This window comes from Amyelois transitella, chromosome 31, assembly GCF_032362555.1.
Source record: "Amyelois transitella isolate CPQ chromosome 31, ilAmyTran1.1, whole genome shotgun sequence".
Taxonomy (NCBI): domain Eukaryota; kingdom Metazoa; phylum Arthropoda; class Insecta; order Lepidoptera; family Pyralidae; genus Amyelois; species Amyelois transitella.
Genome location: NC_083534.1, coordinates 3,102,521 through 3,129,895, shown reverse-complemented (window position 1 = coordinate 3,129,895; position 27,375 = coordinate 3,102,521). Strand labels below are relative to the sequence as shown.

Below are 27,375 nucleotides of genomic sequence, written 5' to 3'. Positions count from 1 at the left end.
GTATACAATTTTGAAAATATTTTCCTTCCTATAAAGTCGTTATTTTATTAACTTTTTATTTGGTATGTTTCGGCGGTAGGTGGCGCTGTTATATGCTACTAGCGACCCGCCCCGGCGTCGCACGGGTGCAAAATTCGGAAAAAATTATACATAAGAATCTTCCTCTTGAATCACTCTACCTGTTACAAAAAACCGCATCAAAATCCGTTGCGTAATTTTAAAGATTTAAGCATACAGACAAACAGACTAAAATAGCGACTTTGTTTTATACTATGTAGTGATACTGACCTGGTAGCCAGCTATGGCCAGCCCGTCGTCCCTCTTCACCACGCAGACCTGCGCGGGCAGCATGATCTCGACGCACGCGCACGAGTCCACTTCCAACTCTGACCAGGCGCCATCTTGGCGGACGCGGAACCTGTCAGAAAATAAACGAAATATGAATCTTCTACCTCCTGGCTTTAGTCCCGTCCCTCAAAGTAAGAGCACCGTTTAGTAGCAAACTAATGTATATAACTTTGACAATAGCCATTGGGGCATGGTCGAGGTGGGATTCGAACCTGTGCCTCCCTCAGTGACAGCAGAGTAAGGGAGTCATTGACGAGACTCAGACCACCTCCAGCGTCTCCATACCTGATGTTCCTATAAGGGTTTTCAGCATCGTCTTCTCCAGATAGGCCAGCCAGGAGGGCAAGTCCTCTTGTTGGTAGCTACCTCAGTAACAGCAGAGTAAGGGAGTCATTGACGAGACTCAGACCACCTCCAGCGTCTTCATACCTGATGTTCCTATAAGGGTTCTCAGCGTCGTCCTTTTCAGGCATACCGGCCAGGAGGGCGTGTCCCCTCGCCGGTAGCTCCCTCAGCGACAGCAGAGTAAGGGAGTCATTGACGAGACTCAGACCAGCTCCAGCGTCTCCATACCTGATGTTCCTGTAAGGGTTCTCAGCGTCGTCCTCTTCAGGTAGACCGGCCAGGAGGGCGTGTCCCCTCGCCGGTAGCTCCCTCAGCGACAGCAGAGTAAGGGAGTCATTGACGAGACTCAGACCAGCTCCAGCGTCTCCATACCTGATGTTCCTGTAAGGGTTCTCAGCGTCGTCCTCTTCAGGCAGACCGGCCAGGAGGGCGTGTCCCCTCGCCGGTAGCTCCCTCAGTGACAGCAGAGTAAGGGAGCCGCACACGAGGCTCAAGCCGGTCTTCCACAGCTTCCAGCCCCAGTTCAGTTCTAAAGCTTTAGCCATTGCCTCGTCTGATTCGATCTGACCAAAGACATAAAAGACTTTTTATCTGCATTATATTAACACGTCTATATCGCTTGCGGGGTAGACAGAGCCAGCAGTCCTGAAAGACTGACAGGCCACGTTCAGCTCTTAGGCTTAATGATAGATGCTAGTCCATCGCCCATAACAATAATCACAAGTTTATAAGCCTTACCCTTAGTCGCCTTTTACGATATCCATGGGAAAGAGAGGAGGATGGTCCAACTATGACATAAATAAACCATCCTTTTTCCTGTTTTTTTTTTTAACATTAACTCTAAGTTATTCTGTTTGGTCAGCTGGTTGACTGGTAGAGAATGCCAAACGGAATTAAGTCCGCCTTTTGTACATTTTTTTTTATGCAATAAAGTTTTAAATAAATAAATAAATAACATTACAAATTAAGATTCCTACCCAACAATGACGCCCACAAAAAGACTCACCTCCTTGGGCGTGTTATATATCATGGGCGGGGCCTGCGCGAGCGCATTGTCCGCCAGCAGTCTCGTCGCCAACCTCGGCCAGAAACCGCACGGCACATATGACACCAATAACAGTCTCCTAAGCGCTGGCGCGCCGCTGCGACCGCTGACCGCTACAGAGCTGGACGGCTCGTCTGGACATGTTCAATATGTATACACACATACATAGAGAAAAGAAGAGGTAGTCTCTGCCTACCCCTCCGGGAAAGAGGCGTGATTTTATGTATGTATGTACATACATAGAATTAGAATAAATAAATAAATATCACTACATAGTATAAAACAAAGTCGCCCATTTTGTCTGTAGTCCCTTCGTATGCATAAAACTTTAAAACTACGCAACGGATTTTGATGCGGTTTTCACTAATAGAAAGAGTATTTTCTCCGACAGGTTTTTATATATAATTGAAATACATTGAAACTATATTAGCTGAGTTATAGCGATTTATGTCCAAGAAGTCAGAAAAAAAATCTAATTAAAGATTGCATTTGTGCGTGCGCCGCTTATACCGTTGGATACAAGTAAGAACAATGTATAGCAAAAACATTGGTCTTTATTAGTTCTACAAAAAAGTCCGCGATGGCATATATCCAGCTTTTTTATTTAAGTCACAAAAACTACTTTTCTGTATTAAAAAAACATTTAATTCGTTGGGTGATGTTTAACTGGTGATATAACCAATAATACATATATCCTTATCAAAATAAGTAAGTTCATCATCACGAGCATTTAATTTAGATTATTTTTGCAGTTTACAGTGTGTTATTTAGACATATAGTTTAGGAGATATCACGATATTAGTATTGCGGCACGGTACGGACGGACGGAAGCGATCGGACGCGTTTATTTATCGCAGCTCTTTGAGAAAAATAAAACGTGCTTTTCAGCGCGACAACAATAATTGTATGATAATAGTAGGTATTGTATTCTAAGGTTAGTATTAAATCGCACTTATTAGTAAGATTAGTTTTTTAAAATATAAAACCGTAATTTATGGATTGATATTTTCTATTAAGATTTTGGTTAAAATTTAAAGTTAGGTCAATTTAATATTAGGGAAATAATAAAATAAAAAAAAAATCGTAATTTAAGGTAAGATAAGTTCAGAAAAAGAACTTAATAGAATAGGTATCTTTCTTTTGTTTCTAAGTACATATTTAGATATTTTTTTACTGAGGCACATGCGAATAATATGGGAGTTAGTGTCATAATGTGTGTGTAATAATTAAATATAGTCATGCCTAGAAGACGTGGACGTTCTAACATAGGTCGTAGTACAGTGAATGCCAGAAGAACACGTTCAGCAAGAGATGAAGAATCGTTAACGGAACGTGAGGAAAGCCTCAGTCAGGCTCGGGATAGATATTAAAAAAGGTAAAGAAAAAAAAATAAAAAATAAAAGGAAAATAAAAAAAAATAACATGTATATCTACCTACAGGTAACTACCTGTAGGTAGATATACATGTTATTTTTTTATGTTATTGTTTTAATTGTAGATAGTCTTTAATTTTAAATATATGGGAAACCTTTCTCATCGTTAAAATGAAAATGTATGTATACCTTATATTATATTTCAAAAAATGTAGACAAAGTTAATCTTCTAAAAATAAATGTAAATAAAAAATAAGTAAAAGTAATAAAATGTAGAATGTAAATAATTTAAAAAGTAAACAAGAAAATAATAGTTAGATGTATATAACAAAAGTAGGTAAGTACATAAAAAAAACAAAAAATATAAAAAAACGGTACATAAAAAATAAATAATATTAAAAAGTAGGTACTACGACTTTGATCTATACATATAAGACAAAAAAAAATCTGTACATTACTTAAATATTTTTTCCAAAAACTGATAGGGGGGGGCGATCAAAGAAGAGTCACAGAAACCAAAAAACATTTTAATATTTTAAACGCGGTTAAGGGAAAGAGAAGTTATTGTGAATTGAAAATTAGTATCCAATATGTGTTGGTGCGTTGACTGTATTTGTCGAAGTAGCGGGATACACGCAAACGAAGTTGCGCGGGTCAGCTAGTAAATATATACGGGACAAATTACACAGATTGAGTTAGCCTCGAAGTAAGTTCGAGACTTGTGTTACGAGGTACTAACTCAACGATACTATATTTTATAATAAATACTTATATAGATAAACATCCAAGACCCAGGCCAATCAGAAAAAGTTCGTTTCTCATCATGCCCTGGCCGGGATTCGAACCCGGGACCTCCGATGTCACAGACAAGCTAGTACTACCGCTGCGCTACAGAGACCGTCAAAAAAGAATAGAATAGACTTACTTTCAAAATTGGATACAAGGTATCACTTTTTGACGTCACATCAATTAAATCTAATTATAACTACTACCGCTTCCAAAGCGCATGTGTAGAAAAAGCGGCGGAACAAACTGCACTGCAGCATTTTCATCATACAATCACGTCTCACTTACGTGGTAAACAGATTCAATAGTCTCACAAAGACTGATAGTCCACGTTCAGCTGTTCATATAATTTTGAAAACTGATACAAATTTTAATTCAAATTCAAAACTTTTTTTCATTATTATGGGACACCTCAATATCACTTAATAACTGTCATTTATCTTGGTTTCACAACATTGGTTGACGTCAAAAAAATTACTTAAAACAAAGTTTCCAAAGCGTCAGTGCAAAAGAAGAGGTAACAAACTGCACTGCAGCATTTCATTTCATCTCAAAATTATCCAAACTTATTAAGAAGGTTATTCGATTCCCGTAAGAATTGGCATCGGTAACTTAATAGTACAAAAATTAAACTCTCATTCAAAATAAAAACATATGGTTATACACACACATACACATATGGTCACGTCTACATCCCCTGCGGGGTAGACAGAGCCAACAGTCTAGAAAATACTGAATGGCCACGTTCAGCTATTTGGCTTAACGATAGAATTGAGATTCAACTAGTGACAGGTTGCTAGCGAATCGGCTAAAAAAGAATCCCATGTTTGTAAGCCTATCCCTTAGTCGCGTTTTACGACATCCATGGGAAAGAGATGGAGTGGTCCTATTCTTTTTTATATTGATGCCGGGAACTACACGGTTATATATACATACATATAATCACCTCTATATCCCTTATATATATAGGTTACATATTAAGAAGATTATTCGAATTCCGTACGAATCGGCATCGATAACTTAATACTACAAAAAAACTCTCATTCAAAATAAAAACATATGGTCATATAAGTAGTTATAATTAGATTTAAGTAATGTGACGTCAATAAGTGATACCTTGTATCCAATATTATTCTATTATATTCTATTCAAGGAACAATTAAAGATGCGACTCACTGATCAGCACGGGCGAATCTGTATGTCTGTTTGTTTGCACGTCCGCCAAGGCGGAGGTGGGCCACGCCCGCCTCGGTGTCCCCCGCGACCACGACCGCGTGCGCAGTGGCAACTGATGATGTAGAAACATAAATATCACATCTTTATCCTTTACGGGAAAGACAGAGTTTAAAGTTAAAGGCTTGAAGCAACCCACGTTTAGACAGATGGATTAATGATGATGTTTTAAAGATCATGGGGTTACTAGACTTTAAACTATGCTATGATCCAAGTTGGGTTAATTTTTGCAACGTTGGGGAGGTCAGACGGTTACCTGGTGTAAAAACCTGACTCACTCAATCCAACATCGTGGTTAAAGCGAAACCCGAAGTTATCCCTCGAGAGATGAGTACTCAAACTATAGAACTGTTGATAAAGATAAAGGTTACCGGTCGGGCTCCGCCCTGGGTAGCAGCGGGGGCACCAGCAGCAGCCTGGCGTCCCAGCACAGCGCCAGCTCGAACTTGTTCAGCAGAGACAGACCCTGGTACCTGTGGCTGGTCGGGCTCCGCCCTGGGCAGCAGCGGGGGCACCAGCAGCAGCCTGGCGTCCCAGCACAGCGCCAGCTCGAACTTGTTCAGCAGAGACAGACCCTGGTACCTGTGGCTGGTCGGGCTCCGCCCTGGGCAGCAGCGGGGGCACCAGCAGCAGCCTGGCGTCCCAGCACAGCGCCAGCTCGAACTTGTTCAGCAGAGACAGACCCTGGTACCTGTGGCTGGTCGGGCTCCGCCCTGGGCAGCAGCGGGGGCACCAGCAGCAGCCTGGCGTCCCAGCACAGCGCCAGCTCGAACTTGTTCAGCAGAGACAGACCCTGGTACCTGTGGCTGGTCGGGCTCCGCCCTGGGCAGCAGCGGGGGCACCAGCAGCAGCCTGGCGTCCCAGCACAGCGCCAGCTCGAACTTGTTCAGCAGAGACAGACCCTGGTACCTGTGGCTGGTCGGGCTCCGCCCTGGGCAGCAGCGGGGGCACCAGCAGCAGCCTGGCGTCCCAGCACAGCGCCAGCTCGAACTTGTTCAGCAGAGACAGACCCTGGTACCTGTGGCTGGTCGGGCTCCGCCCTGGGCAGCAGCGGGGGCACCAGCAGCAGCCTGGCGTCCCAGCACAGCGCCAGCTCGAACTTGTTCAGCAGAGACAGACCCTGGTACCTGTGGCTGGTCGGGCTCCGCCCTGGGCAGCAGCGGGGGCACCAGCAGCAGCCTGGCGTCCCAGCACAGCGCCAGCTCGAACTTGTTCAGCAGAGACAGACCCTGGTACCTGTGGCTGGTCGGGCTCCGCCCTGGGCAGCAGCGGGGGCACCAGCAGCAGCCTGGCGTCCCAGCACAGCGCCAGCTCGAACTTGTTCAGCAGAGACAGACCCTGGTACCTGTGGCTGGTCGGGCTCCGCCCTGGGCAGCAGCGGGGGCACCAGCAGCAGCCTGGCGTCCCAGCACAGCGCCAGCTCGAACTTGTTCAGCAGAGACAGACCCTGGTACCTGTGGCTGGTCGGGCTCCGCCCTGGGCAGCAGCGGGGGCACCAGCAGCAGCCTGGCGTCCCAGCACAGCGCCAGCTCGAACTTGTTCAGCAGAGACAGACCCTGGTACCTGTGGCTGGTCGGGCTCCGCCCTGGGCAGCAGCGGGGGCACCAGCAGCAGCCTGGCGTCCCAGCACAGCGCCAGCTCGGACTTGTTCAGCAGAGACAGACCCTGGTACCTGTGGCTGGTCGGGCTCCGCCCTGGGCAGCAGCGGGGGCACCAGCAGCAGCCTGGCGTCCCAGCACAGCGCCAGCTCGAACTTGTTCAGCAGAGACAGACCCTGGTACCTGTGGCTGGTCGGGCTCCGCCCTGGGCAGCAGCGGGGGCACCAGCAGCAGCCTGGCGTCCCAGCACAGCGCCAGCTCGAACTTGTTCAGCAGAGACAGACCCTGGTACCTGTGGCTGGTCGGGCTCCGCCCTGGGCAGCAGCGGGGGCACCAGCAGCAGCCTGGCGTCCCAGCACAGCGCCAGCTCGGACTTGTTCAGCAGAGACAGACCCTGGTACCTGTGGCTGGTCGGGCTCCGCCCTGGGCAGCAGCGGGGGCACCAGCAGCAGCCTGGCGTCCCAGCACAGCGCCAGCTCGAACTTGTTCAGCAGAGACAGACCCTGGTACCTGTGGCTGGTCGGGCTCCGCCCTGGGCAGCAGCGGGGGCACCAGCAGCAGCCTGGCGTCCCAGCACAGCGCCAGCTCGGACTTGTTCAGCAGAGACAGACCCTGGTACCTGTGGCTGGTCGGGCTCCGCCCTGGGCAGCAGCGGGGGCACCAGCAGCAGCCTGGCGTCCCAGCACAGCGCCAGCTCGGACTTGTTCAGCAGAGACAGACCCTGGTACCTGTGGCTGGTCGGGCTCCGCCCTGGGCAGCAGCGGGGGCACCAGCAGCAGCCTGGCGTCCCAGCACAGCGCCAGCTCGAACTTGTTCAGCAGAGACAGACCCTGGTACCTGTGGCTGGTCGGGCTCCGCCCTGGGCAGCAGCGGGGGCACCAGCAGCAGCCTGGCGTCCCAGCACAGCGCCAGCTCGAACTTGTTCAGCAGAGACACGACCAGCGCGTGCGCTTCCTCGCTGCGCGACAGGAGGGGGGACGCTTTGAACACGTGCGCTAGGTCTTCTACCTTCATTATACCTGGATGTAAAATTATTGATTCAAAGTTAAAGAAATAGCTACATTTATATTGGCAACACTCGAGTCTATGATTTCTATTTTAAGTTATTGTTTGTCTATGTTTTTTCTCTTCTCTGCCCAAGACCCAAGATGGTGAGGTTTGTAATAATATTAATCTATTTTGTAATAATATAGTTAAAAAATTAAGGAATGGAGACTTTTATTAAAGAAATATAACACAAATAAAGAATTATTCAAATACAGAATTATTCATATCTAGTGTCAACGAATGGTAACAAACAATGGTAGTCAACAAGGGAAAGTGGTGCTTACCGTTATGAGCAAAAGGATTCATTTCCCTTACTGCCACTGGGCTTCAGAGAGTTTTAGGTATAATAGGTCGCATTTGATAATGCACAGTCGCATTTTAAACGTATCTCATGTTAAGTCAACAAGTTAAAATGGTCCTTACCGTTATTAACAAAAGGATTAATTTTCCTTACTGCAACTGGGACTTGAGAAATTTTTAGGTATAATAGGTCGCATTTGACAACGCCCAGTCATTTTAAACGTATCTTACATTAAGTCAACAAGTGAAAATGGTCCTTACCGACATTAGCAAAAGGATAAATTTTCCCTACTGCAACTGGGACTTCAGAAAGTTTAAGGTATAATAGGTCGCATTTGACAACGCCCAGTCATTTTAAACGTATCTTACATTAAGTCAACAAGTGAAAATGGTCCTTACCGACATTAGCAAAAGGATAAATTTTCCCTACTGCAACTGGGACTTCAGAAAGTTTAAGGTATAATAGGTCGCATTTGACAACGCACAGTCATTTTAAACGTATCTTACATTAAGTCAACAAGTGAAAATGGTCCTTACCGCTATTAACAAAAGGATTAATTTCTCTTACTGCAACTGGGGCTTCAGCAAGTTTTAGGTATTTTATGTTAAGTCTACAAGTGAAAATGGTCCTTACCGTTATTAGCAAAAGGGTTAATTTCCCTTACGGTGATGACGTGCGCTAGAACATCACACAACCACTGCGGCTTCAGAAAGTAGAGCTCCTTCAGTGTTGCGTCATCGTAGTGGAGGAGGACGCCTGTTGATATATCGTAAGTTTTTTTTATTAAGAGAACTACTTTTAAGTTTTTTGATTAAGTAAACGCATTATACACGTGCTGTGTGTGGTTCCTGGCACCAATAGAAAAAAAATAGGCCCACTCCATTCCGTTTCAATGGATATCGTAAAAAGCGACTAAGGGATAGTCTTATAAACTCGGGATTCTTCTTTTAGACGATTTAAACTAGCAACCTGTCACTATTTGAATCTGAATTCTATCATTATGCCAAACGGCTGAACGTGGCCTTACAGTCTTAATACTGTTGGCTCTGTCTACCCCGCAAGACGTGATTATGTGTACGCATGCAAACATTACCATTCTCGTGTAGAAACATAGTCGCCTGATGCAATTCGGCCGAGTCTCGGAACATTCTGTGATTCTTCGATTGCATATACTGTGTGACCTGTAAACCAAAACGATATTTATATAATACACTGACTAGCTGTCATGGCAAACGTTGTTTTGCCACGTTAATAATTTTAAAGTAATTTCTACATACATAATTATTACCGCCGAGCTTGCATGAAGAGAGTTATGAATGTGGATGAAGCGAAGGAAATATGCAGAGATCGTGGCAAGTGGAAAGAGGTATCTCTGCCTACCCCTCCGGGAAAGAGGCGTGATTTTATGTATGTATGTATAATTATTAAGTAAATCGGTTCAGTACTTTCGCTGATAAGCGTGATCATACTCGTACATACAGACAGAAGACAGAGACAAAAAATTAAAACAAATAAATTGCTTTCTATTATTCATTCTAAGTGTCCCTCTGTCCATTTCAGTCAAAAATATTAAATGTACAGATAAAATATTTTTACTATTTTATTATATGTATAGATAATGTCGAACTGAAGTCGCTCTCAAAATTAACTCTCAGCACATTTTTATTGTGCATTATCATCGAATAATTTTCCGGTTTAATTCTTAGCCAACCAGTGTTTGAGCAAAGACATTATCGTCTTACAAAAGGCTAGACGTACTGGCGACAGTGAGAGATTAGCTTGGCAACACCCGACACTATTTATAGTGGTTTGCCCGCGTGGCATGTGCCGTGTGGTTACCGGCACCAATGGAAAAAAGAATAGGACCACTCCAACTCTGTCCCATGAATCCATCCATTCAAATAGTGATATACCAGCAATCTGTTACTATTTGAATCTCAATTCTATCAATAAGCCAAACAGCTGAACGTGGTCTATCAGTCATTTTAAGTCTGTTACCAGTCTACCCCACAAGGGATATAGACGTGATTATATATATGTATGTATGTTTATTCTTAACCAACCAGATTTTGAACCAAGACAATGTTGTTTAACAAAAGTCTAGACGTGTTGGCGACACTTAATTACTTAATTTTAAAGACACTAATTTGCATACGTCGCACCCGACATTGTTTATAGTGGTCTACGGTTCACTTCACACACGTGTCAAAGACTATACACAGAGTAGCCGGCACGCTCTGTTCCAGCAGCGCCCGCTCGGAGCCCGGGGCTCCACACAGAGCAGACACCATCAGCTCACCTGGCGCCTGTACTCCGTGTGCCTCAGCACGGGCTCGGGCAGCGTCCTGGCGAGTGACGTCACGCACTCCTCCAGCGCCAGGTAGCTGGCCGGCACGCTCTGCTCCAGCAGCGCCCGCTCGGAGCCCGGGGCTCCACACAGAGCAGACACCATCAGCTCACCTGGCGCCTGTACTCCGTGTGCCTCAGCACGGGCTCGGGCAGCGTCCTGGCGAGTGACGTCACGCACTCCTCCAGCGCCAGGTAGCTGGCCGGCACGCTCTGCTCCAGCAGCGCCCGCTCGGAGCCCGGGGCTCCACACAGAGCAGACACCATCAGCTCACCTGGCGCCTGTACTCCGTGTGCCTCAGCACGGGCTCGGGCAGCGTCCTGGCGAGTGACGTCACGCACTCCTCCAGCGCCAGGTAGCTGGCCGGCACGCTCTGCTCCAGCAGCGCCCGCTTGGAGCCCGGGGGCTTCACGCTGAAGGCTACCGAGTATATTATGTCGGCCAGCAAGCGGATGTTGTGACGGGTACTGCATGAGACCTAAAGGAGAGAGAGAGAGAGGGAGAGAGGTAAAAAATTATTGCCATCTTTGGAGATTTCAGTGCCTGATAAAAGTATGTATTTTACGAGTCTAGATATTACGGTTTAGGTTCAGTAATATAAAAAGAATTTGGGATCACTATTGTGATAATGTTTTCCCCTTTTCTAAAATAACTATTCCACGTGGACGGACTCGCGGGCACATCAAGTAATAAAATAAAGAATAGGACTACATGCTCCATCTCTTTCCTATGGATGTCGTAAAAGGCGACTAAAGGATAGGCTTATATAAACTTGGCATTCTTCTTTTAGGCGATAGGCTAGCAACCTGTCACTATTTGAATCACAATTCTATCATCAAGCCAAAAACAGCTGAACCTGGCCTATCAGTATTATCAACACTATTGACTCTGCCTACCCCGCGAGGGATATAGACGTGATCATATGTATGTATATATATACCTCCACAGAGTCCAGCACGCGCGGCAGCCCCAGCTTGTCGGCGTCGGGGGCTCCCATGATGGCCGAGCGGATCACACGCTGGAGCGCTTCGGGGCTCTCATTCTCAGGGAGGTTGCACTGTTAATAAGACATCTATATTATTTTTAAGTAGTTATAACACACACAATAATTAATTCATTGTCACATGTTGCTATTGTACGATCTAACACATCTTACATTTATACTAATATTATAAAGCTTGTTTGTTTGTTTGAACGCGCTAATTTCAGGAACTACTGGTTCGAATGGAAAAAATCTTGTGTTTGTGTTAAATAGACCATTTATGGAAGAAGGCTTTAGGCTATATGACATCATGCTGCAACTATAAGGAGCGAAGAAATAATGGAAAATGTGAAAAAAACGGGGAGAATTATTCATCGTTGAGGGCTTCAATGATGCCCAAAATAACTATTCCACGCGGACGAAGTCGCGGTCACGGCTAGTATATTATAAATGCGAAAGGTTGAAAGATTGTTTTGATTACGTAGTAAGTTTCGCGACCTTGATATTCCAACATTTCAAAGAGGAGTAACATCTCAGTCTTCTCTTTTGACGGCCTCTGTGGCGCAGCGGTAGTACGCTTGTCTGTGACACTGGATGTCCCGGGTTCGAAACCCGGCCAGGGCATAATGAGAAAAGAACTTTTTCTGATTAGTTTGGGTCTTGGATGTTTCTCTGTATAAGTATCACTACATAGTATAAAACAAAGTCGCCCATTTTGTCTGTAGTCCCTTCGTATGCATAAAACTTTAAAACTACGCAACGGATTTTGATGCGGTTTTCACTAATAGAAAGAGTATTTTCTCCGACAGGTTTTTATATATAATTGAAATACATTGAAACTATATTAGCTGAGTTATAGCGATTTATGTCCAAGAAGTCAGAAAAAAAATCTAATTGAAGATTGCATTTGTGCGTGCGCCGCTTATACCGTTGGATACAAGTAAGAACAATGTATAGCAAAAACATTGGTCTTTATTAGTTGTACAAAAAAGTCCGCGATGACATATATCCAGCTTTTTTATTTAAGTCACAAAAACTACTTTTCTGTATTAAAAAAACATTTAATTCGTTGGGTGATGTTTAACTGGTGATATAACCAATAATACATATATCCTTATCAAAATAAGTAAGTTCATCATCACGAGCATTTAATTTAAATTATTTTTGCAGTTTACAGTGTGTTATTTAGACATATAGTTTAGGAGATATCACGATATTAGTATTGCGGCACGGTACGGGCCGGCCGCGGCGGCGGGGGCAGCGTCCCTATAAAAACGGTACATAAAAAATAAATAATATTAAAAAGTAGGTACTACGACTTTGATCTATACATATAAGACAAAAAAAAATCTGTACATTACTTAAATATTTTTTCCAAAAACTGATAGGGGGGGCGATCAAAGAAGAGTCACAGAAACCAAAAAACATTTTAATATTTTAAACGCGGTTAAGGGAAAGAGAAGTTAGGTATTGTGAATTGAAAATTAGTATCCAATATGTGTTGGTGCGTTGACTGTATTTGTCGAAGTAGCGGTATACACGCAAACGAAGTTGCGCGGGTCAGCTAGTTTATTATAAAATATAGTATCGTTGAGTTAGTATCTCGTAACACAAGTCTCGAACTTAATTCGAGGCTGACTCAATCAGTGTAATTTGTCCCGTATATATTTATTAATTTATTTATTCTCTTTGTGGCGGTCGAACCCGAATCATCGTTCCCGCTACAAAAATATAAACACACAAGAGTTCTCCGCTTAACCCAATGGTAGACTGTTAGATAATGCTATTTAATCCGCCTATTGTACTTTACAAATTGTAATTGTTACAATAAAGAATAAATCCTATCCTACTACTATTACAAAGGCGAAAGTTTGTATGGATGTATGGATGTTTGTTACTCTTTCACGCAAAAACTACTGAACCGATTACCATGAAATTTGGTATGTAGGTAGCTGAAGACCCAGAATAACACATAGGCTACTTTTTATCCCAGAGTTACCGCGGGATTGATAGGGTTTCCATGCGGACGAAGTCGCGGGCGGCCTCTAGTAAATAAAATAAATAAACTCACATTAGCCACTTGGTCGTAGTGCGTGGCGACCATGATGACAGGCGAGCCCGGGGCGCGCGCTTGTATGGACCTGTGACAAAAAAAGGTGTATTTTAAAACACAGTTATACATATATAATAATAATATAATTATATTAATAATAAATAACATTTATTATTATATATTTAAGATCTATGTAAAACATGTGTACCACAACAAAAGATGATTTGATTTAATAATAAAACGTTTATTTATCGCACACAATTTGTTACAGTTATTCGTAAAACTAGGCAAAATACAAAAGAATGGATGGAAAATTGTGAGAGAATGGTGTCTGAGATAGGTTTCTCATCAAGAATTTGGATCAAGAGTTTGATGCAAGTAGTATAATGAGAATCTAATTTAAAGGTCCAGTAGCATAATTTAGTCAAAGGTGTTTGATAAGCTAGTTTTGTGATTTGGATTGATGTTTTGGTTTGATGATCCAGTTCATAATAAATACAGTCTGAGGATGAAATTTCATAATCTAATTTGATTAGTATTAGTTTGATGACTTAGTGTAAAGGTACCTGAGCCACTCCAGCGCATGCGCCAGCCCCCGCCTCCCATCGATACATCGCCACACGCACAGGTATAGCGAGCGACGCGACAGGAAGTATTGGTGAGTTGCGTAGTATCTTAAAACCACAAAAAAAAAACATAAAAATCAGAGTCAAAACTAATATAATATGTATGGGGAATATAATATGTTGACAGCCACCAAAGAGAAGATCTTCCGCCAAGCTGGTGTGATGACTGGGGACAGTGTTGTGTCGGAGGTTGTATATATGTATGTTCCAATCCGTGAAATCTTTGCTTGCGCGATTTAGACTCTTCGCTGTTATTGGCTAATAGCGTCGCGTGACGCTTGGACCTCTGCTTCTCATACACCCACGAGTTCCTATTTGGACTAAGTTCCCCAGCGTTGGACAAGATAAACGATACTCACTCCTGTTGCCCGCCAAAGTCCCAGGTCCTGAAGGTGATGGGCCCACGCGTGGACCTCTGCTTCTCATACACCCACGAGTTCCTATCTGGACAAAGTTCCCCAGCGTTGGACAAGATAACGAGATACTCACTCCTGTTGCCCGCCAAAGTCCCAGGTCCTGAAGGTGATGGGCCCACGCGTAGACCTCTGCCTCTCACCCATGAGTTCCTATTTGGACTAAGTTCCCCAGCGTTGGACAAGATAAACGATACTCACTCCTGTTGCCCGCCAAAGTCCCAGGTCCTGAAGGTGATGGGCCCACGCGTGGACCTCTGCTTCTCGTACACCTGCGAGTTCCTATCTGGACTATAGTTCCCCAGCGTTGAACAAGATAAACGATACTCACTCCTGTTGCCCGCCAAAGTCCCAGGTCCTGAAGGTGATGGGCCCACGCGTGGACCTCTGCTTCTCATACACCTGCGAGTTCCTATCTGGACTATAGTTCCCCAGCGTTGAACAAGATAAACGATACTCACTCCTGTTGCCCGCCAAAGTCCCAGGTCCTGAAGGTGATGGGCCCACGCGTGGACCTCTGCTTCTCGTACACCTGCGAGTTCCTATCTGGACTATAGTTCCCCAGCGTTGAACAAGATAAACGATACTCACTCCTGTTGCCCGCCAAAGTCCCAGGTCCTGAAGGTGATGGGCCCACGCGTGGACCTCTGCTTCTCGTACACCTGCGAGTTCCTATCTGGACTATAGTTCCCCAGCGTTGGACAAGATAAGTGATACTCACTCCTGTTGCCCGCCAAAGTCCCAGGTCCTGAAGGTGATAGGCCCACGCGTGGACCTCTGCTTCTCGTACACCTGCGAGTTCCTATCTGGACTATAGTTCCCCAGCGTTGAACAAGATAAACGATACTCACTCCTGTTGCCCGCCAAAGTCCCAGGTCCTGAAGGTGATGGGCCCACGCGTGGACCTCTGCTTCTCGTACACCTGCGAGTTCCTATCTGGACTATAGTTCCCCAGCGTTGGACAAGATAAGTGATACTCACTCCTGTTGCCCGCCAAAGTCCAAGGTCCTGAAGGTGATGGGCCCACGCGTGGACCTCTGCTTCTCATTTACCCACGAGTTCCTATTTGGACTAAGTTCCCTAGCGTTGGTCAAGATAAATGATACTCACTCCTGTTGCCCGCCAAAGTCCCAGGTCCTGAAGGTGATGGGCCCACGCGTGGACCTCTGCTTCTCATGCACCCACGAGTTCCTATTTAGACTAAGTTAACCAGCGTTGGACAAGATACATGATACTCACTCCTGTTGCCCGCCAAAGTCCCAGGTCCTGAAGGTGATGGGCCCACGCGTGGACCTCTGCTTCTCGTACACCCACGTGCCGATGTCCACGCCCACTGTGGACATGTTCCTGCGTGACGACTTGTTGCCCATGCGTTTTGCCCAGTGCTTGACGAAAAGATAGTATTTTTTTTTAACATCACATCTTAAAGACATATACAGGGTGATTTCGAATCAATTAATGTAGGCCTTCTTGAACGCCATAGCAACGGTTGCCATGGTATTGTTAGTTAGGGAAAAAATGACAGGTATTATTTTTATTGTCAAATATTTGTATTTTATGTTGAATAAAATAATATATACGGTATAAATTACACAGATTGAGTTAGCCTCGAAGTAAGTTCGAGACTTGTGTTACGAGATACTAACTCAACGATACTATATTTTTATAATAAATACTTATATAGATAAACATCCAAGAACCAGACCAATCAGAAAAAGTTCTTTTCTCAAAAAAAAGTTACATAAAAATGAAAAGTCATACAAAAACAAACAAAGTCACATAAAAAATTTAAAAAGAGAAAACATTTAATATTAAATAAAATTACAATTATGATTATTAACATGCAACAACCTTTCAAGGGAAACATGATTTTAAATAATACATTAAAAAAAAAAAAACTTTGGAACATCGAACTTTTAAAATTTAATTTTAGCATATTATTACCTCAGTAGGTTTTCTTCTGTGTTGTATGGCTGACTCCTGTCTCAAACATTCCAGCAAGCTGGTCTTTCCTATGCCCTACGAAAGAAAAAAAAATGAACTTCTCTAATTGTTCTGGGAACGAATTATCAATAAATTATGGATCCGGAAATTGAGAAGGGGAAGTAGGCTCATTTGCAAGCGTAACTTTAACATAGCACCATGTGGTTTTCTATGGTTGTCGTAAAAGGCGACTAAGGAATAGACTTATGCCGTGTGGTTCCCGGCACCATGAGAATAAAGAATAGGACCACGCCATCTCTTTCTCATGGATATTGTAAAAGGCGACTTAGGAATAGGCTTACAAATTTAGGATTCTTCTTTTCGGCGACAGAATAGCAACCTGTCACTATTTGAATCTCAATTCTATATCATTAAGCCAAACAGCTGAACGTGGTCTATCAGTCTTGTAAGACTGTTGGGTCTGTCTACGCCGCAACGACTTTGACTAAGGGGAGACTAATAGGAGACGCAAGGGAATAGATAGACTTATTAACTCGGGATTCCTTTTATAGGCGATGAGCTATCAACCTGTCACTATATGAATCTCAATTCCATCATGGAGCCAAGCAGTTCAGAGTGACCTTTCAGTCTTTTCGAGACTGTTGGCTCTGTCTGACCCGCGAGGAACATTTGCGTGACTATATATATGTAGTTCAACATAGGCTTGTTTTATTTCTAGTAATAACCATTGGAAAAAAGGCCTCGACCAATAAAAACAATCAATCATTGAAGATCTCATTTGATTCCCAATCATGTATTTAGTAACACTGCATACTTCTTTTGCATCATCCACATTCATCAACCTTTTCGTGCTAGCTCATAAGTTTAGGGTATTCTCAACCTCAACCTTTGTCCAAAACGTCTCCGATTAGAGCAGAGAAAGATAAGACTTTCTTATAACTTCTAAGATCCTGTCGAGAGGATATTGAAGATCCTGTCTCTAAAGTTACCTGTTTCCCCACCAGCATCAGCTTCATCCTCAGATAGGGGCTGGCCTCTTGCAGCACAGACTTGAGGTAGCCCACGATGTCCATACTCTTGTACTTCCCGCACTGAAGCATGGAGCGGAGCGGCTCCGAGAATGAGCAGCCGTGGGTATTGAGATTCCAGAGGGGAGAAGGAAATATGGGATGAGGAACAGAATAGAATGGAATGAAATGGAATGGATAGATTTGTTATCAAATTGGATACAAGGTATCCCTACCTTTTTAAGACTTTCTCATAACTCCTATGGATTCGAAGATCCTGTCTCTGAAGTTACCTGTTTCCCCACCAGCATCAGCTTCATCCTCAGATAGGGGCTGGCCTCCTGCAGCACAGACTTGAGGTAGCCCACGATGTCCATGCTCTTGTACTTCCCGCACTGGAGCATGGAGCGGAGCGGCTCCGAGAATGAGCAGCCGTGGGTATTGAGATTCCAGAGGGGAGAAGGAAATATGGGATGAGGAACAGAATAGAATGGAATGGAATGGAATGGATAGATTTGTTTTCAAATTGGATACAAGGTATCACTTATTTATGAACGGGACAGTAATTACATAATTAGGACTAAAATTAGTAACAAAAGCTTTACTTATTTCTGATTATTCCCACGGGAGGTGATGAGCATAAGTTACTCACAAATACAAACGCATTGTGGTACGTCACTCCTGAAGAGACAAATAGACACTACCTTTCTACTTGCCCAATCACTGCATACTTCTTTTGCATCATCCACATTCATCAATCTTTTCGTGCTAGCTCATGAGTTTAGGGTATTCTCTACCAAATTTTTGTCCAAAACGTCTCCGATTTGAGCAGAGAAAGATAAGACTTTCTCATAACTCCTATGGATTCGAAGATCCTGTCTCTAAAGTTACCTGTTTCCCCACCAGCATCAGCTTCATCCTCAGATAGGGGCTGGCCTCCTGCAGCACAGACTTGAGGTAGCCCACGATGTCCATGCTCTTGTACTTCCCGCACTGAAGCATGGAGCGGAGAGGCTCCGAGAATGAGCAACCGTGGGTATTGAGATTCCAGAGACGGGACAGCAACCCCATTTGGGGGGGCAGTTCGGTTATGTCTGAAAATGAAGATATTTTATACATACATGTGCCGTGTGGGTTTCCGGCGGCAATACAAAAAAGAGAATAGGACCACTCCATCGCTTTCCCTTGGATGTAGTAAAAGGCGACTAAGGGATAGGGTTACAATAACTTGGGATTCTTTATTAGGTGATGGGCTAGCAACCTGGCAGTATTTGAATCTCAATTCTATCGTTAAGCCAAATAGCTGAACGTGGCCATTCAGTCTTTTCAAGACTGTTGGCTCTGTCTACCCCGCAATGGATATAGACGTGATCATATGTATATGTATGAATAATATTATAAAGCTGAAGAGTTTATTTGTTTGAACGCGCTAATCTCAGGTGCTACTGTTTCGAGTTATTGTAAGCCTATCCCATAGTCGCCTTTTACGACATCCATGGGAAAGAGATGGAGTGGTCCTATTCTTCTTTGTATTGGTGCCGGGAACCACGCAGCACTTATACTATAATATTAGTATAGATAAAACCCACTCACCCTTGTTACCGCTGATGTTAAGCACTGAGAGGTTGGCCAGCTCGTGGATGGCGGGCGGGACCGCCTTCAGAAGGTTGCTGGACACGTCCAGCATCGACAGCAGAGGGAACAGCAGACGACCTTTGAGGGACGAGCTGGTGCTCTGCGATGAGTGAGAATTATCTTAAACATACATATATAGTGCCGTGTGGTTCCCGGCACCAATTCAAAAAAGAATAGGACCACTCCATCTCTTTCCCATGGATGTCGTAAAAGGCGACTAAGGGATAGGCTTACAAACTTGAGATTCTTTTTTTAGGCGATAGGCTAGCAACTTGTCACTATTCGAATCTCAATTCTATCTTAAAGCCAAATAGCTGAACGTGGCCTATCAGTCCGCTCAGGACTGTTGGCTCTGTCTACCCCGCAAGGGATATAGACGTGATTATATGTATGTATGTATACATATATAGATAAAAAGACACGCCTTTTTCCCGGAGGGGTAGTCTGAGACTACATCTTTTCACTTGCCACGATCTCTGCGGGAACAGCAGACGACCTTTGAGGGACGAGCTGGTACTATGCAATGTGAAAATTATATTAAACATACAAACATACATACATTATATGTATGTATGTATGTTTAAAATAATTTACTCATCGCAGAGGATAATTTATACATACATACATAAAAACACGCCTCTCTCCCGGAGGGGTAAGCAGAGACTACATCACTTGCCACGATCTCTTCATACTTCCTTCGCTTCATCCACATTCATAACTCTCCTCATGCAAAGCTCGGCGTGGTGTTAGAATATGATATTATGATTCTTCTTTTAGGCGACGGGCCAGCAACCTGTCACCTTATATGAATCGGGAACAGCGGACGACCTTTGAGGGACGAGCTGGTACTCTGCGATGAGGAAATTATTTTAAACATACATTGGTACATATGTGCATAAAATCACACGCCTTTTTCCCGGAGGGGTAGTCTGAGACTACATCTTTCCACTTGCCACGATCTCTGCAAAAAATAACAGGACCACTCCATCTCTTTCGTGACCATATGTATGAGATTTAAATAGTGACAGGTTGCTAGCTATAAGAAGAATCCCAAGTTTATAAGTCTGTCCCTCAGTCGCCTCTTACGACATCCATGGGAAAGAAACGGAGTGGTCCTATTCTTCTTTGCAGAGATCGTGGCAAGTGGAAAGATGTAGTCTAAATTATTCATTTTTCTTTTCGTGTCGGGAACCACACGGCACATGAGTTTATCCCTTTGCCAATTCCCTTAACTATAAAACTCACCCAATCATCGTCATCGTCCTCAGTAGATGCGTTTTCGCGCGTCGTACAGACGCCGTCATCATCAGTCGTAAGTTGTATACGAGTCAGCAGATTGTTGGCCAGGATCTGAAACAAATTGTTATTCCTATACTATCTTTATTGTGTTGGCAACTTCATCCGCGTGGAATAGTTATTTTGGGCATCATTGAAGCCCTCAAAGATGGATCATTTTCCCCGTTTTTTTTTCACATTTTACATTATTACTTTGCTCCTTATAATTGCAGCGTGATGTTATATAGCCTAAAGCCTTCCTCGATGAAAGGTCTATTTAAGATATAAAATTCTCGTATCACAATGTTCGTGTGAAAGAAACGGGTAAAATCATTCACCCTTGAGGGCTTGAATGATGCCCAAAATAACTGTTCCACGCGGACGCAGTCGCGGGCACAGCTGCTATAAGACACAAGCAGCAGCCGAGTGGCCGCCACAGCTCACCAGGGTGCGCAGCGCGGGCAGCCGGAGGTGCCTCCTGGGCGCGCACGCCGCGCTCAGCAGCTGGTCGCGATAACTGTTCCACGCGGACGCAGTCGCGGGCACAGCTGCTATAAGACACAAGCAGCAGCCGAGTGGCCGCCACAGCTCACCAGGGTGCGCAGCGCGGGCAGCCGGAGGTGCCTCCTGGGCGCGCACGCCGCGCTCAGCAGCTGGTCGCGATAACTGTTCCACGCGGACGCAGTCGCGGGCACAGCTGCTATAAGACACAAGCAGCAGCCGAGTGGCCGCCACAGCTCACCAGGGTGCGCAGCGCGGGCAGCCGGAGGTGCCTCCTGGGCGCGCACGCCGCGCTCAGCAGCTGGTCGCGATAACTGTTCCACGCGGACGCAGTCGCGGGCACAGCTGCTATAAGACACAAGCAGCAGCCGAGTGGCCGCCACAGCTCACCAGGGTGCGCAGCGCGGGCAGCCGGAGGTGCCTCCTGGGCGCGCACGCCGCGCTCAGCAGCTGGTCGCGATAACTGTTCCACGCGGACGCAGTCGCGGGCACAGCTGCTATAAGACACAAGCAGCAGCCGAGTGGCCGCCACAGCTCACCAGGGTGCGCAGCGCGGGCAGCCGGAGGTGCCTCCTGGGCGCGCACGCCGCGCTCAGCAGCTGGTCGCGATAACTGTTCCACGCGGACGCAGTCGCGGGCACAGCTGCTATAAGACACAAGCAGCAGCCGAGTGGCCGCCACAGCTCACCAGGGTGCGCAGCGCGGGCAGCCGGAGGTGCCTCCTGGGCGCGCACGCCGCGCTCAGCAGCTGGTCGCGATAACTGTTCCACGCGGACGCAGTCGCGGGCACAGCTGCTATAAGACACAAGCAGCAGCCGAGTGGCCGCCACAGCTCACCAGGGTGCGCAGCGCGGGCAGCCGGAGGTGCCTCCTGGGCGCGCACGCCGCGCTCAGCAGCTGGTCGCGATAACTGTTCCACGCGGACGCAGTCGCGGGCACAGCTGCTATAAGACACAAGCAGCAGCCGAGTGGCCGCCACAGCTCACCAGGGTGCGCAGCGCGGGCAGCCGGAGGTGCCTCCTGGGCGCGCACGCCGCGCTCAGCAGCTGGTCGCGATAACTGTTCCACGCGGACGCAGTCGCGGGCACAGCTGCTATAAGACACAAGCAGCAGCCGAGTGGCCGCCACAGCTCACCAGGGTGCGCAGCGCGGGCAGCCGGAGGTGCCTCCTGGGCGCGCACGCCGCGCTCAGCAGCTGGTCGCGATAACTGTTCCACGCGGACGCAGTCGCGGGCACAGCTGCTATAAGACACAAGCAGCAGCCGAGTGGCCGCCACAGCTCACCAGGGTGCGCAGCGCGGGCAGCCGGAGGTGCCTCCTGGGCGCGCACGCCGCGCTCAGCAGCTGGTCGCGATAACTGTTCCACGCGGACGCAGTCGCGGGCACAGCTGCTATAAGACACAAGCAGCAGCCGAGTGGCCGCCACAGCTCACCAGGGTGCGCAGCGCGGGCAGCCGGAGGTGCCTCCTGGGCGCGCACGCCGCGCTCAGCAGCTGGTCGCGATAACTGTTCCACGCGGACGCAGTCGCGGGCACAGCTGCTATAAGACACAAGCAGCAGCCGAGTGGCCGCCACAGCTCACCAGGGTGCGCAGCGCGGGCAGCCGGAGGTGCCTCCTGGGCGCGCACGCCGCGCTCAGCAGCTGGTCGCGATAACTGTTCCACGCGGACGCAGTCGCGGGCACAGCTGCTATAAGACACAAGCAGCAGCCGAGTGGCCGCCACAGCTCACCAGGGTGCGCAGCGCGGGCAGCCGGAGGTGCCTCCTGGGCGCGCACGCCGCGCTCAGCAGCTGGTCGCGATAACTGTTCCACGCGGACGCAGTCGCGGGCACAGCTGCTATAAGACACAAGCAGCAGCCGAGTGGCCGCCACAGCTCACCAGGGTGCGCAGCGCGGGCAGCCGGAGGTGCCTCCTGGGCGCGCACGCCGCGCTCAGCAGCTGGTCGCGATAACTGTTCCACGCGGACGCAGTCGCGGGCACAGCTGCTATAAGACACAAGCAGCAGCCGAGTGGCCGCCACAGCTCACCAGGGTGCGCAGCGCGGGCAGCCGGAGGTGCCTCCTGGGCGCGCACGCCGCGCTCAGCAGCTGGTCGCGATAACTGTTCCACGCGGACGCAGTCGCGGGCACAGCTGCTATAAGACACAAGCAGCAGCCGAGTGGCCGCCACAGCTCACCAGGGTGCGCAGCGCGGGCAGCCGGAGGTGCCTCCTGGGCGCGCACGCCGCGCTCAGCAGCTGGTCGCGATAACTGTTCCACGCGGACGCAGTCGCGGGCACAGCTGCTATAAGACACAAGCAGCAGCCGAGTGGCCGCCACAGCTCACCAGGGTGCGCAGCGCGGGCAGCCGGAGGTGCCTCCTGGGCGCGCACGCCGCGCTCAGCAGCTGGTCGCGCACCGACGCGCCCGAGCGCGGCCGCGGGCGCGCGCTGGTGCGGGGGGGAGGGCAGTGGCAGGCGAGCGGGTCGCCCTCGGACGAGCCCAGGGTTTCCACCTGAGGTGACCAATGGGTTTATAAATAAATATGTATATATATATACGGGACAAATTATGCTGTGTGATTCCCGTCACTAATAGAAGAAAGAATAGAGTTAGGACCAATAGAAGAAAGATAAAATGCGACTAAAGGGTAGGCTTATAAACTTGGGATTCTTCTTTTAGGCGACGGGGCTGGCAACATGTCACTATTTGAATTTTATCATTAAGCTTAACAGCTGAACGTGGCCTATCAGTATTTCAAGACTTCTGGCTCTGTCTGCCCTGCAAGGGATATAGAGGTGACTCTATGAATGAATAAATAGACGGTAAGATATAGTATGTACCTGGGGCAAACTCGGCCAGCACGTGATCTCATTATGACTCAGGTCGAGCTGTCTCAAGCTGGCCGGGTATGACGTCACGTAAGACATGGACCTGTTGTGAAGATTATATCAAAAATTAAAAAAAAAAAACTAAAAAACTACGCTTTTATTGCTAATCAAACTAAAAAAATGATCAATTTCCATTTATCAATTTTCATTTATCAATTTTCATTTATCAATTTTTATTTATCAATTTTCATTCATCAATTTTCATTCATCAATTTTCATTCATCAATTTTCGTTCATCAATTTACGTTCATCAATTTTCATTCAACAATTTTCATTCATCAATTTTCATTCAACAATTTTCATTCATCAATTTACATTCATCAATTTACATTAATCAATTTTCATTCAACAATCTTCATCCATCAATTTACTAAGTTACCTTATAGTTTTTATCAAGAATATATCTCTGTGTGAACAAGTTTATCATTGACTATCTCTCTCTTTCTCTCTCTCTCTCTCTCTCTCTCTCTCTGTAGGTCAGGTCAAGAGTACCTACCTTAGTTACAGAGTGAGAGACTCATGAATGTGCATGAAGCGAAAGAAGTATGCAGGGGACGCGGCAAGAGGTAAGATGTAGTCTCTGCTTACTCAGAAATGGAATACTCTTAATGCAACCCTGCACATAAAGAACCTATACGTCAAACAAATACTAGTCCCTAAAAAAAAAAAAAAAATTCTAGAGCGGTTCCGGCTGTTCGTTAAATACATGAGTCAGAAAAAAATATTGACTGACTGACTCACCTCAACCTGTGCCGTGTGGTTCCCGGCACCATTACAAAGTGCCGTGCGGTTCCCGGCACCATTACAAAAAAGAATAGGACCACTCCATCTCTTTCCCACGGATGTCGTAAGAGGCGACTAAGGGATAGGCTTATAAACTTGGGATTCCTCTTTTAGGCGATGCGCTAGCAACCTGTCGCTATTTGAATCTCAATTCTATCACTAAGCCAAACAGCTGAGCGTAGCCTATCAGTCCTTTCAAGACTGGTGGCTCCGTCTACCCCGCTAGGGATATAGACGTGATCATATGTGTGTACGACTCACCTCAATGAATTATAAGCCATATTGAGCCTGGTCAGCTGCGGAGCCCTACACGCTAACGCCGGTGGCACGCACGAGAACTGGTTGTGTGACAGGTTAAGCGACGCGAGTTGTGACCCGCCGCCGGATGGGCGGGCGGTTTCCACTGTGGGTTCCACGATGCCACGCCAGGAGTGCACGCGACGGGTTTCCGACCAACTGTGGAGGGGATATAATAAAAAAGGTAAATCGTACTACTAATATTATAACATACATACATACATATGATCACGTCTATATCCCTAGCGGGGTAGGCAGAGCCAACAGTCTTGAAAAGACTGATAGGCCACGCTCAGCTGTTTGGCTTAGTGATAGAATTGAGATTCAAATAGTGACAGGTTGCTAGCCCATCGCCTAAAAGAGGAATCCCAAGTTTATAAGCCTATCCCTTAGTCGCCTTTTACGATATCCATGGGAAAGAGATGGAGTGGTCCTATTCTTTATTGTAATGGTGCCGGGAACCACACGGCACCTAATCTAATATTATAAATGCGAAAGTTTGTGAGTAGGTTTATCAGGATGTCAGTATGGATGTTTGTTACTCTTTCACGCAAAAACTACTGAAAAGATTACGATGAAATTTGGTATGTGGGTAGCTGAACACCCAGAATAACATAAAAGCTACTTTTTATCCCAGAGTTCCGTTCAGAGTTAGAATTGAGATACATATAAAGTGACAGGTTGGTAGCCAATCGCCAAAAAGAAAAATCAAGTTTAAAAGCCTATTCCTTAGTCGCTTTTTACGACATTCATCAGAAAGAGATGGAGAGGTCCTAGAGGTTGTATTGTATTGTATTGTATACTCACATCGCATTCCCGCCCCGGTCTCCAATTAAGATGACACCGTCCTCTTCTTCAGGAAGCTCGGAGGAATCAATGGACCCGCTGCGCGACCACGATTTCTGCTAATAGATAGTTTCATTCATTCATTCATAAGAATAGAATAGATTCATTTTCAAAATTGGACACAAGGTATCACTAATTGACGTCACATCACTTTAATCTAATTATAACTACTAGGTACCGCTTATATTCATACTAGCTGTGCCCGCGACTTCGTTCGCGTGGATTAGTTATTTTGGGTATCATTGAAGCCTTCAAGGCTGAATAATTCTCCCGAATTTTTCACATTCTCCATTATTTCTTGCAGTGTGATGTTATATAGCCTAAAACCCTCCTCGATAAATGATCTATTCAACGCAAAAAGAATTTTTAAATTTGAACGAGTATTTCCTGAGATTAGTGCGTTCAAACAAACAAACTCTGGAGCTTTATAATATTAGTATAGATAATAATCACGTCTATATCCCTTGCGCGGTAGACTTATCCAGCAGACTTGAAAGACTGATAGGCCACGTTCAGCTGTTCGGCTTAATGATAGAATTGAGATTCAAATAGTGACAGGTTGCTAGCTCATCGCCTTAAAGAAGAATCCCAAGTTATTTAACCATTCCCTTAGTCGCCTTTTAGAACATCCATGGAAGAGAGATGGAGTGGCCCAATTTTTTTTTATATATTGGTGTCAGGAACCACACTTCACAATAAAATAGTTGCATACATACATAATGACACGTCTATATCCCTCGCAGGATAAACAGAGCCAACTAAAACCAAACAAAGTGGTCCTACGCTTTTTTGTTTTGGTGCCGGGAACCACACGGCACAATGTAATAGTTGTATTTCCTTACAGATTGATCAAAGTTCAATTCCGTGGGGGTCCCAACGGTGGGTAACGGAGACTCTGACGGTGAACCCGCCGCGGGACTGGTGCATTCTGTGGGACCCTGGAATGGAAAGTATTTGTGAGTGATACTGCATATGGTCACGTCTACATCCCTTGCGGGGTTGACAGAGCCAACAGGCTTGAAAAAACCGATTGGCCACGTTCAGCTGTTTGGCTTAATGATAGAATTGAGATTCCAAATAGTGACAGGTTGCTAGCCCATCGCCTTAAAAAAGAATCCCAAGCTGGTAAGCCTATCCCTTAGTCGCCTTTTACGATATCCGTGGGAAAGAGATGGAGTGGTCCTATTCTTTTTTGTATTGGTGGATACAAGATATCACTTATTGACGTCTCTGTGGTAGTGCGCTTGTCAGTAACACCGGAGGTTCCGGATTCGAATCCCGGCCAGGGCGTGATGACAAACGAACTTTGTATGAACTGGGTCTTGGATTTTTATTATAGTGAGTGTTTATAGTATCGTCGAGTTAGTATCTCGTAACACAAGTCTCGAACTTACTTCGAGGCTAACTCAATGTGTGCAATCTGTCCATACATACAAAATTCAAAAATTCAAAATTCAAAATTTTTATTCATTATTATAGGATATTATTATATCGCTTAATAATTGTCGTATGGTTTAACAACTTGATTGACGTCAAATAAATTACTTAAAAACTAAGTTTACTGCCGCTTCCAAGGCGTCAGTGCAGAAGAAGCGGTAACAAACTGCACTGCAGCATTTTCATCAACAACGTCAACTTCACAATATTAAATTATACTTAGAATAGAATGTGGACGGGAGAATACATTGTTCACGGGAGATTTAATATTGAAAAAAGAAA

At 45.9% G+C, this 27,375-nt stretch overlaps 1 protein-coding gene across 1 annotated transcript in view; it reads right to left on the bottom strand.

Annotated features, from left to right (window-relative positions):
* The window catches only part of LOC106138943 (leucine-rich repeat serine/threonine-protein kinase 1), an 86,700-nt gene that overhangs the window by 33,112 nt on the left and 26,213 nt on the right, over positions 1 to 27,375 (bottom strand). Inside the window, exons 16-36 of the mRNA XM_060953345.1 lie at positions 26,499 to 26,594; positions 25,618 to 25,712; positions 24,775 to 24,969; positions 23,683 to 23,773; positions 23,187 to 23,354; positions 20,329 to 20,433; positions 19,042 to 19,183; positions 18,340 to 18,542; positions 16,442 to 16,516; positions 15,737 to 15,882; positions 14,025 to 14,132; positions 13,477 to 13,546; positions 11,364 to 11,480; positions 10,698 to 10,901; positions 9,170 to 9,257; positions 8,710 to 8,832; positions 7,566 to 7,747; positions 5,074 to 5,185; positions 1,700 to 1,872; positions 1,066 to 1,256; positions 289 to 418 (exon numbers count right to left, since the gene is read on the bottom strand). Coding sequence (XP_060809328.1) covers positions 289 to 418; positions 1,066 to 1,256; positions 1,700 to 1,872; positions 5,074 to 5,185; positions 7,566 to 7,747; positions 8,710 to 8,832; positions 9,170 to 9,257; positions 10,698 to 10,901; positions 11,364 to 11,480; positions 13,477 to 13,546; positions 14,025 to 14,132; positions 15,737 to 15,882; positions 16,442 to 16,516; positions 18,340 to 18,542; positions 19,042 to 19,183; positions 20,329 to 20,433; positions 23,187 to 23,354; positions 23,683 to 23,773; positions 24,775 to 24,969; positions 25,618 to 25,712; positions 26,499 to 26,594 — 2,814 coding nt within the window. The remainder of the gene's footprint in view (positions 1 to 288; positions 419 to 1,065; positions 1,257 to 1,699; positions 1,873 to 5,073; positions 5,186 to 7,565; positions 7,748 to 8,709; positions 8,833 to 9,169; positions 9,258 to 10,697; positions 10,902 to 11,363; positions 11,481 to 13,476; positions 13,547 to 14,024; positions 14,133 to 15,736; positions 15,883 to 16,441; positions 16,517 to 18,339; positions 18,543 to 19,041; positions 19,184 to 20,328; positions 20,434 to 23,186; positions 23,355 to 23,682; positions 23,774 to 24,774; positions 24,970 to 25,617; positions 25,713 to 26,498; positions 26,595 to 27,375) is intronic.